Below are 9,694 nucleotides of genomic sequence, written 5' to 3' on the forward strand. Positions count from 1 at the left end.
CCCAGAGCGTGTCGGGTTTCAGTGAGTGGGTGGGGTTTTGTGCGAGGGCTTTTGTTACGTCATCATGTTCTACCCTATCAACGTCCTAGACGGGACAGTGTACTCGCATATCACCCAGCATACGTTGCAACTCTGAGGCAGAGGTTAGAACATTACAACACACAAGGTAGCCATTATTATCCCTACCAGTTTCATGTCTAGACAATATCCTGTGGGAACCTTCTATGGGTGGTTTTTGAGCCTCTGAAGGTCTGTTTGACCCCAACCAGGATCCGAAACGTCAGGGGGGTTGTGCTCTATATATGAGGGCCTCTCCGATGTCTGTATTGTGCTCGCTTCGGCAGCACATATACTAAAATTGGAACAATACAGAGAAGATTAGCATGGCCCCTCTTGCGTATCTGGAGCTCATTCTTCTCTGTTTCAATTGTTTCAAATACCCTCCTCCAATGTTTCAATTGTTTCAAATACCCTCCTCCAATCAGAGCTTTTGCTTGTTTCAAATTGGAGAAAGAGAGCAAAAACCCACCAATGAAAAGTCTAGCTTGTTTCAAATGTTTTTCAGCCAATCATCACTCTCCGAAAGTCCTGGAACGTAACTTCACCACACAAAAAATATTTTCCGGCAGCCGTTGTTTGATCATACCTACCCTGTGAGTATCTGTGGTAATTTCGTTTAATTTGCAAATAAATCCACATCAAGGACTATAAATGTGATGAAATATGACATTAACACCTCTAGCCAACCGCATTTTTTTGACTACAGAGGCTACCCGAACTGTGTAATTTAACAACGTCTGTAGATCGCTAGCTACTGTAGCTCTAGTATAGTGTGCTGCATGCTGTGCGCAGGCAAGTTAGCATTGTCTATCAAATATTTTTCTGACAGAAATTGATAATATCCTATGTGTATATATATATTGCAAAGAAATGAAAATAATCAACTAGTAAAATGTGATGAAATATGACAATAACACGTCTAGCCAACCGAATTGTTTGACTACAGGAGCTACCCGAACTGTGTAATTTAACAACATCTGTAGATCGCTAGCTACTGTAAACAAGGTTTACAAAAAAAAAAAAAACTATAAAACCTTAGCTAACATCTATATCAACTCAAACTTGGAATTGTATACGGTTTAATTGTCTATTTTTCTTCGTTTTTTGATGGCATGCGGTTGAAGTGTATGTAGTTGGATGCATTGTATTGATGGTCATTGGGGGCAAACGTGTCTTTCTATGATTTTAACTAAACTGAATTTAACTGCATATGAGCTAATAATCAACCTAACCCGGCACCCCCCTCCACACCACTGATATTGTCCTATACCCCCCTCCCCCCCTCACTGCTGTCCCCCTCCTAGCAGACCTATCAAGCAAACGTAAGTTCCTTTATATGTATCTAATATGGTTATGCTGTTACTTGTCACTGCACTCCTCAGTCATGATAATAGTATTTTTCTTCCCTCCTAAGATGGAAAATCCTAGTTTCCGGTTCACGCCCTCACAGGAGTTGGTCCTCAAGGCCACACCGCAGGCAGTTAAAGTGGCCGCTGACGGCCCCCCTGCTTCTGGTGCCCAGGGCCCTCCTGTGAGGGCTAAGAAGTGGGAGGAAGTGGAAGCAGAGGCTCGAGCCCGTGTCGTCTCCGAGGGAGGTGACCCCGGTGCAGAGATGGTCGTCCTGAGCCGGTGCGCGGTTCAGTTCGGCAAGTACCGTGGTCAGACCTTCAAGTGGATGATGGAGAACGACGTGGGCTACATGGTGCACCTGGTAACGGTGCATCAGAAGGAGAGAGAGCGAGAGGGCAGTGTTTCCCAGCATCCCCTGATGGCCAACAAGGACGCCTTGACTCGCTATTCGTGCGCCTATCCGGCCTTCTCTGAGATGGTCAGGTTCAACCGGGCGCACGAGGAAGCTGAAGTCCTGTCCTCCCAGCCAGGTGAGTTTGTTTAATTCTCCTCATTGTATGTAAGATGTAACTCTTTTGCTCTGATAGTTAATTGGTTCCCGTGCTTATTTCAGGCCAGGAGGGCAAGGCCCTTGTCGGCATCGGAAAGTACAAGTGGGACACGCTGCAGGACCTGTATGAGGCTACGGGTGCAGACAGGATAAAGTAAGGGGCGAGCGTCTTCTGTGTTTTCTATGTTCATGTCAGTGTTTTTTATGCAACATTTTACATCTGAAATGTTCCCTCTGCTGTGTCTCACACAGATATGTCAGGAGCATGAGGACGCAGACACCCCGTTATCCTGGGAGTGCGATGGCCGCCTTAATTGATTACATTCAGCGCAGAGACCGGGAGGGGGTAGCTGCTGTGGCCAGGCCCGCCGCAGCCAGCACCATCCCCGCCAGTAACACCCGGCCCAACAGTGCGGCTACGTAAGTGTTACATATCTTAAAGGAAAATATAATTCTACTTGTTCCACACAGTTGGAAATGGTGACATATTTGCTGTTTTGTTTTCAAAGGCCTCTTGGTCCTGCGATCTCTGCGTTCCTTTCAAGGCGCTCTCTCGCCCCAGGCGAACTGCAGGCGAAGATGAATAAACTCATTGCTTCTCAGCCTGCAGTTCAAGGTGAGTGTCTAGTTTCACATGTAAGATAAAAATAAAAATGTTTCGATAAGCTGTGTAGCTCACAATCCTTTCTCTCTCCACGTGATATAGGGGTGTCTTTCCCTCGACCAGCACTGCCACCAACAGATATATCAGACGCAGAGCTGGTCAAAGCAGCTGCTGACATAGACACATGTATGTTTTTACATCACTATTAATTGACATAGTACATTTGATAATTATTCAGTTCAAGTTTTTGCTGACATGTATTAAAGTGTTTTAAATATTTTTCCCTATCATCAGCCCAAGGAAATGTATTGGTAAGAGTCATCTGGGTTTTAGAGGAGAGTCACTGCATGTATGCACTATTAAATATCTTCCCTTGCCACTGTAGCTGTCATCCTGTATGTCACGTAATCATGACTTTCTATTTTCCATTTTAATCACTAATTTCATGTACGTTTTACACTCAAACTTGACCAACACTCATTTAATTATTTTGTTACATCCTATCACTGATTGATATTCATCTGGGCATGTTGGAATTGTGCTATTAACTTAAGTCACTGCTATCTACATTTACATACATATGTCTGTTCATTCATGGAAGCATTTATTCATTAATTTAACCTATATATTTCTGTGTCACTGCAAAAGCCGTTGCCCTACAGCTCCACCCATCGCTCCCTCGGCCTCTGCCTCCAAATGACCGAGCCCCGGTCCCTGCCCTGGTTCCTGACCCGGCCCCTGCTCCTGCCCTACTAGGGCGGAGCGAAGAGGAGGATTTGCCCCGGCAGTCCTTCCTGCCTCCAAGGCCCGCCTCAGAAAGTGCTGAGGTAAATTCATCAACTGTAATTACTCCACATTGTTGAGATATTAAACATTGGACACAGTTGTCTTGTCTCCTGCATACTCTGTCCCTGTCCGTTTCTCTGAAACATTACCATCCCTTCTCCCCCATCACTCTCTCCTCTCACTCAGCTGCTGCTTCCAGAGAGTTGGCGTTCATCTCTCACCAAGGAGCAGCAGCGGTGGATCGGCCGCACGCTGTTCACCAGGGATAGCTTTGGGAGGTCGACACTCACCACTGACCTGGTCACGTGGTGGAACCCTCCCCAACCACGGCCGATCTACAATCAGCCACCCGCATCCCCGAGCCCTTCTTCGCATGTCAGCTGTTCCTTTGGATGCCCGTACGCATGTGGGCATACAAGCTGGCATGCCCCCAGTCTGGGTGCAGAGGCACACTGTGCCAGGCTGGGCTCTACAAGACCATCCGGAGGGTCTTGGACATCGACCGCTGGTATCTCATGGCCACTGAGTACCTGGAATGCGGCCGGTGTAAGAAGAAGGTCGCGGGGTGGTCACGGGACCTTGTCAGTCAGCTGGACGCTCGGCATCGCTGCCAGTTTCCAGCAATATTGACATACAAGTAAGTTCACAAGGTTTTGTTAGTTAGTAATGAAGTTAAATGAATGCATGTCATTCATATGCTTTTCTCTCTCTCTCTCTCTAGGCTGTCCTGTGACCTGCGGGTTGTGAGGATGCTGAGGTCGCGCACTTTGGGGAACAGTGCGTCACAGACCTACAGCAAGCTGTGTGAAAGTCACAGCGAGTCCTGGATGCGGTGTTGTATACGGTACCTCGGGGAGTGCAAGCAGTTTCTGGCCTTGGGCATTGGGCGGCAGTTCACTGATCCACCGGAGATGCCCCCGGTGCCCTCACCCGTCTTGCTTCTGACAGTCTACAACCATGACGTGCTATCGCGGCTGGACGAGGTGAAGGCCAGGGTCACCTCCGTCTTTGGGACCATCTTAAAGATGGACTCTACCAAGAAGGTGAGTTTTCACTTAAAAATGTGAAGATGAGTCATGTATGATTTTTTTGTATATTTTTTTGATATCTATATGTAAATAATGTCTTTACCTTTCTGTCTTTGTGTATTTGTCTCCAGGTGACTAAAAAGCTTGCGGGTACCGCTGCAGACACGGCCGCCTGGGTTACCAACGTCGGTAACGAGCATGGGCAGGTCCTCGTCAGTGTCCTCACTGCCGCTGAGGGCGAGGGCCTACTCCCCATGGCGGCTGGTCTCATGGAACGGTACCGGCTGGCCGGGGTGGCGCCCCCCCAGCTCATGTACGTGGACCGAGACTGCTGCTCCAGCTTCGGCGGATCAAAGACAGCTGCCATGTTCAATGACTGGGACCAGCTGGTGGTTCGGCTGGACATCTGGCACCTGATGGGGCGGTTCGCGTCAGGCGTCACCACTGAGAGCCACCAGCTCTACGGTCCCTTCATGCGGCAGCTGTCAGCCTGCATCTTTGAGTGGGATGCAGGCGATGTCCGCCGACTGCTGAAGGCCAAGAGGTCTGAGATGGAGAGGAAGCACGGGATGGTCGGCCTCACCGAGGCAGAGGTTTCGAGGAAGATCGGCAGGAAGGAGATGGCACTTCACTGCCGGCGTCGTACGCGTGGAGCTGCGGCGACCGAAGTCCTTCTCCTTGACCTCCTCGAGACCTTCAACAGCGAGAAGGGGTTGACACCCTGGGCATCCCGTTGCTGGACTCCATCCGCATTCAGGCGATCTGGAAAGAGCAGAGGCGCCACCTCCACTGCATACAGGACCCACCCGGTGTACAGCTGTACACCGAGACCGGCAAAATCACCAAGGGCGGCGTGATGTTGCCGGTTTATCGCTGCGCACGGGGCTCCACATCCTTGGAGTCATTCCACCTCCACCTCAACCGGTTCATCCCAGGTAATTGTCATTGTGGAGCTTAAAGTCATGCTTAATGTTTAATGTTAACAGCAACAGCTCTCCCACCCTAATCGTGCATTGTTCTCTCAGGTACCAGGGCAAATGCAATGCATTTCCAGGCATTCCTGTTGGATGGACTGGTGAGGTGGAACGAGGACCGTGCGCGGGCAGCAGTGGAGGGAAAGAACAGGAAGCCCCTGCTCTCCTACAGTGGCCACCTGCAGCACATCCTTAACCTTAACAGCCAAATTGTGCTTGGCAAGGAACAGGTTAAGGACTACTCCAAGCCTAGCGAGTACACAGGTTAGTCAAGTAAGAGAATGAACATTTACATCGGTTTCATTAATTACATCCCATTAACACTTCTCTACTCTGCTTTTAATTTATTTTATAGGGGAACTCCTCGGAGTGGAGTACCTGTACTCGCAGACTGGCAGAGTGCTGCAGGATGTCAGCGCGGACCCTGACCTTCCGGAAGAGGCAGCCGCCGTCGAGCAGCTCGACGAGGAGGACGAGGGCTTTCAGGAGGAGGATGTGGACCCGACAGTCCACATCCCCCATGTCCCTCCTATGAGCGCCCCGTCCTCCAGCTCAGCGGCACCTCTGTCAGGGGAACCTGCTGACGCACCCAGGTCTGGGCCATCCAGTCCCACCGCCCCTGAAGACGGAAGCTCTCCTGAGGCCCCTGGTCGACACAGTTCTCCTCACCCTGACCACTCCTCTGATTCAGAGGTAATTATATTTGACCTTTAGTGTTGGTAAAAAAATACATGCTATTGCAACCTCTTTTAAATAAGGAATTGAGACAAACTCAAGACAAGTTTGGGGTGTTTAATAACAAGGATGCCATCAGCTGAGTGCAAACATTTTAGAAAGCTCACAACACAAGAGTTTCATTTTAAAAGAATCCATCAGTGTTATTTTCTGTTAGTTACACAATGTAAAATAACATCTATTTCCTTTGTAGAAACATCTTAAGTGTTACCCCTAAATGTAGGACATTATCTCTTTATCTTCAGGAGGAGACTAAAGGTCCTGATGCAATGCCAGGCGACCAGCATGTCCGCAGGCTTGCCAGGGCCTTGGTGGGGGTGAGGAACCGTCAGGGGTTGTCGGACCGCAGGGTAGACGGTCTGGTGGCACTGTGGCTGGTGCTGCCAGACTTCGACAAACAGCGCTTGATCTACCCTGCCCGACACCAGGAGAGGATCGTTCAGGGGCGGTTCAAAACAACGAAGGGGAAGTCGTCCATTATCCTAGGAAAAGACTCTCTCCAACGGTATGTTGTTAGTGTTCATGTCCTCCACCTAACTATTTTATTGCCTGCCTCTACATTAAATGCATATGAAGGTCAGGCGATGGCTATCATTTTTCAATGTTCTCTAACTATTTATCTCCTCTGTTTCACTGCCTTCTCAGACTCAACTCGGGCCCTGCAAATTGGCCGGGCACCAGCCGTTTGGTGGAGGCCATTTGCAGTCAGCTCTGTCAAATCCATCCCAGCGCCACGCAGTCTGCCGGTGTCAAGAAGAGCAGGTGGGCGCTCATTCTGGCAGACTACGTGGGCATCAGGGAGGCAGTGCTGAACAGCCCGAGGTTGATGGCCCAGACCAACCTTCAGCTCTTTGAGCTGAATCAAAGGACCATTAGTCAGTGGTAAGACATTAACTTATGGACGACTTGTTGGAAGACTTGTTACATAAAGCCTTGTGACTAATGACAATCTGAGTGACCGCTTGTTTGTTTTCTCTCCCTGTTTCAGGTATTCCCGGCGTCAGAAGGAGAGGGAGAGGATGGTGCTGCAGCAGGGAATGGGGCTCGCTGCTGCCCCCAGCGTCACCACCCAGCCCCTCCCTGCAGCCAAGCCCCTCCACTTCAAGCAGGAGGGAATCAGGGCACCCTTCCCTTTCCCTACGTCACCCTCCCCCCCCCGGTCCCACGCCAAACCATCCAGCAAGGAGAGCCCGCCCACGTGCCCATTCTGCCAGCCCACCTGGAGCAACAACCCCCCGCACTTCCCGGCCCCTCCCCAGCCCAAGGACCACAGACGGGCTGCTCTTCACCTCCTCCAGTGTCAAGGACAACGGCTTGGAGGAGGAGGAAGAGGATCGCGGCGGACACAGAGGAGGGGACAGCCGGGAAGAGAAGGCAACGTGAGCATTACGTCTGCTCCAAATGCGGATTGCCGAAGCGACGGGAGACGGGCCACAGCCGCTTCGGCGGCGTGGCGTTCTGCTCTGTTGCTGCTGGGGGTAAGGACGTGGCCCAGTGGCTGGCGGAAATGAAGGACGCTAAGGGGCGAGGTGAAGGACACTGAGCCACTGGCTGGGTGGTCGGACGTTTTTATTTGTAAATAGTTCACCGTTCCCCTCTACCTGGACCGAGACCTTGAGCGCGGTGTAGAGGCTTGTGTGTGTTGATGACCCTCAGAGCTATATTGTCTGTAGTCTATAAGACTACTGGTAGGGTAACCCATGGCAGTTCTGAGGCGAGACACCAGACTAACATCGGTCCGTTCCCAAACAAAATCCTGTAAAAAATAAATAAGAGGATAGACATTACAATATACAAATATAAATCAAACATGATTTATCAACACATCTTCAGGTGAAAACTCAACTTCTTGGTAGACTAGCTTACCTTTTGCAAACATTTCTGTCCACATTTCACTATAGAGATTGCTTACATTTATTTAATGTTTATTGGATTTACATTGCAATAATTATCTTGCATTTCATCATGTTTCCCTATGTATACTCTGGTTCATCATTAAAACTCCTAGACTGGGCTTCTGTGTCTGTCTTCCTGTTTAGACCTGGTGCTCAAAGCACATCGCTACTTAATATGCATTGTTGACATGCCCCAGCAAACTCCTCCTCTCACCCAGCAAAACCCCCCATTTCCCCTCCTCCTTGGACAGAGAAGAATAGGCAATATATGAGACGGGCATTCTTCTCTGTTCCAAATGTTGGATTTTCCATCTTGAAGGCAAGGAAAATACTATTATCATGACTGAGGAGTGCAGTGACAGCATAACCATATTAGATACATATAAAGGAACTTACGTTTGCTTGGAGGAGGACAGCAGTGAGGGGGGGGGGGGGGGGGGGGGGGGGGTATAGGACAAAAACAGTGGTGTGGAGGGGGTGCCGGGTTAGGTTGATTATTAGCTCAGATGCAGTTAAATTCAGTTTAGTTAAAATCATAAAAAGCCACGTTTGCCCCAATGACAATCATGTTGTCACATATCATACAATGCATCCAACTACATACACTTCAAACGCATGCCATCAAAAAACGAAGGAAAATAGACAATTAAACAGTATACAATTCCAAGTTTGAGTTGACAGATGTTAGCTAAGGTTTTATAGGGTTGTCAGCAGTCAAATAAACTTTTGCGTTTTTGTAACCCTTGTTTACAGTAGCTAGCGATCTACAGACGTTAAATTACACAGGGCAGCCTCTGTAGTAAAGAAATGCGGTTGGCTAGACGTGTTATTGTCATATTTCATCACATTTATAGTCATTGATGTGGATTTCCTTGCAAATTAAGCAAAATTACCTCAGAAACTCACCGAGTAGCGTCAATGGCTGACAGAAAAAGATTTTGTGATGAAGTGACGTGAGGAAAATTTCAGAGGAAGATGATTGGCTTAACTTTTGGAACAAGCTAGGCTCTTCATTGGTAGATTTGTGCTCTCTTTCTCCAATTTGGAACAAACTGAAGCATCTGATTGGAGGAGAGGACAAATGGAACAATATGGGAATTTGGAACATTTGGAACAGAGAAGATTGCCCGTCTCAGTCCATCTAGTAGGCTGGCCCCTGGGGGCCTCCACGGGGCACTTGGAGCACCTAAACAGACTTTACAGGGCCCCCAAAGATGGCTGAAATGTACTTGATGAGAACATGTCAAGGTATTGAATTAATTCAGCCATATTCATGTCAAAACATGTGAAATAGGCACACTGGGCCTTTAAGAAAGTCATAACAAAGTAGGTGTCCCTACAGGTGTATATTAAGTAGCCATGTGCTTCCCAAAATTCAAAAACAGAATAACTAATGAGCCATTTGACACATGATCGTTTTAGGCTCTCAAGCCAAGCTCTACTTTATTTATCAAGCAAGAAAGCAGAAAAAAACAAATTCTTAATTTAACTATTTACATAAACATAACTATTAAACATATTACATACTGTTTGACACAACTAACTTGACATTTTTCTAGACACTCATCTTGAACTGCAGGCTGAGAAGCAATGAGTTTTTTCATCTTCACCTGGGGCGAGAGAGCGCCTTGAAAGGAATGCAGAGATCACAGGACCAAGAGGCCTTTGAAAAACCCCCAGCAAATATGTCATAATTTCCAACTGTGTGAAAC

At 48.3% G+C, this 9,694-nt stretch overlaps 2 protein-coding genes and 1 pseudogene across 5 annotated transcripts; all 3 read left to right on the forward strand.

The window, feature by feature from the left end:
- Nucleotides 1-328: 328 nt before the first annotated feature.
- LOC135531475 (U6 spliceosomal RNA) lies at nt 329-392 on the forward strand (annotated as a pseudogene).
- Nucleotides 331-4,204, forward strand: LOC135531467 (uncharacterized). Of its 4 annotated transcripts, none has more exons than XR_010454006.1 (10): nt 331-653; nt 1,368-1,382; nt 1,475-1,940; nt 2,024-2,114; nt 2,213-2,380; nt 2,470-2,576; nt 2,667-2,750; nt 2,859-2,875; nt 3,213-3,391; nt 3,537-3,671. XR_010454006.1 is itself a non-coding variant. In XM_064959504.1 (10 exons), exons 3-9 carry the CDS (start codon nt 1,475-1,477, stop codon nt 3,978-3,980), a joined length of 1,539 nt encoding a protein of 512 aa, XP_064815576.1. In that variant the 5' UTR covers nt 331-653; nt 1,365-1,382; the 3' UTR covers nt 3,981-3,987; nt 4,072-4,204. The 4 variants fall into 4 exon arrangements, 3 of the variants coding, with proteins under 3 accessions (XP_064815576.1, XP_064815575.1, XP_064815577.1); XM_064959504.1 differs by lacking the exon at nt 2,859-2,875 and adding an exon at nt 4,072-4,204 and having other exon boundaries at nt 1,365-1,382; nt 3,537-3,987; XM_064959503.1 differs by lacking the exon at nt 2,859-2,875 and adding an exon at nt 4,072-4,204 and having other exon boundaries at nt 3,537-3,987.
- Nucleotides 4,100-8,101, forward strand: LOC135531470 (uncharacterized). Its single transcript, XM_064959508.1, has 8 exons — nt 4,100-4,393; nt 4,510-4,971; nt 5,082-5,313; nt 5,404-5,616; nt 5,708-6,045; nt 6,333-6,592; nt 6,733-6,969; nt 7,076-8,101. Exons 1-8 carry the CDS (start codon nt 4,100-4,102, stop codon nt 7,596-7,598), a joined length of 2,559 nt encoding a protein of 852 aa, XP_064815580.1. The 3' UTR covers nt 7,599-8,101.
- Nucleotides 8,102-9,694: the final 1,593 nt, after the last annotated feature.

The sequence above is a fragment of the Oncorhynchus masou genome, unplaced genomic scaffold (assembly GCF_036934945.1).
Source record: "Oncorhynchus masou masou isolate Uvic2021 unplaced genomic scaffold, UVic_Omas_1.1 unplaced_scaffold_1594, whole genome shotgun sequence".
NCBI classification, from domain to species: Eukaryota; Metazoa; Chordata; class Actinopteri; order Salmoniformes; family Salmonidae; genus Oncorhynchus; species Oncorhynchus masou.

What these genes read in the sequence shown, in the direction of transcription:
- LOC135531467 (XM_064959504.1), top strand. Translation starts at nt 1,475, where the DNA reads ATGGAAAATCCTAGTTTCCGGTTCACGCCCTCACAGGAGTTGGTCCTC. An exon ending in ACGGGTGCAGACAGGATAAA is followed by an intron (nt 2,115 to 2,212) that starts GTAAGGGGCGAG and finishes TGTCTCACACAG; the next exon opens with ATATGTCAGGAGCATGAGGA. An exon ending in TTCTCAGCCTGCAGTTCAAG is followed by an intron (nt 2,577 to 2,666) that starts GTGAGTGTCTAG and finishes CACGTGATATAG; the next exon opens with GGGTGTCTTTCCCTCGACCA.
- LOC135531470 (XM_064959508.1), top strand. Translation starts at nt 4,100, where the DNA reads ATGCTGAGGTCGCGCACTTTGGGGAACAGTGCGTCACAGACCTACAGC. An exon ending in CCTCAACCGGTTCATCCCAG is followed by an intron (nt 5,314 to 5,403) that starts GTAATTGTCATT and finishes TTGTTCTCTCAG; the next exon opens with GTACCAGGGCAAATGCAATG. An exon ending in GGAAAAGACTCTCTCCAACG is followed by an intron (nt 6,593 to 6,732) that starts GTATGTTGTTAG and finishes CTGCCTTCTCAG; the next exon opens with ACTCAACTCGGGCCCTGCAA.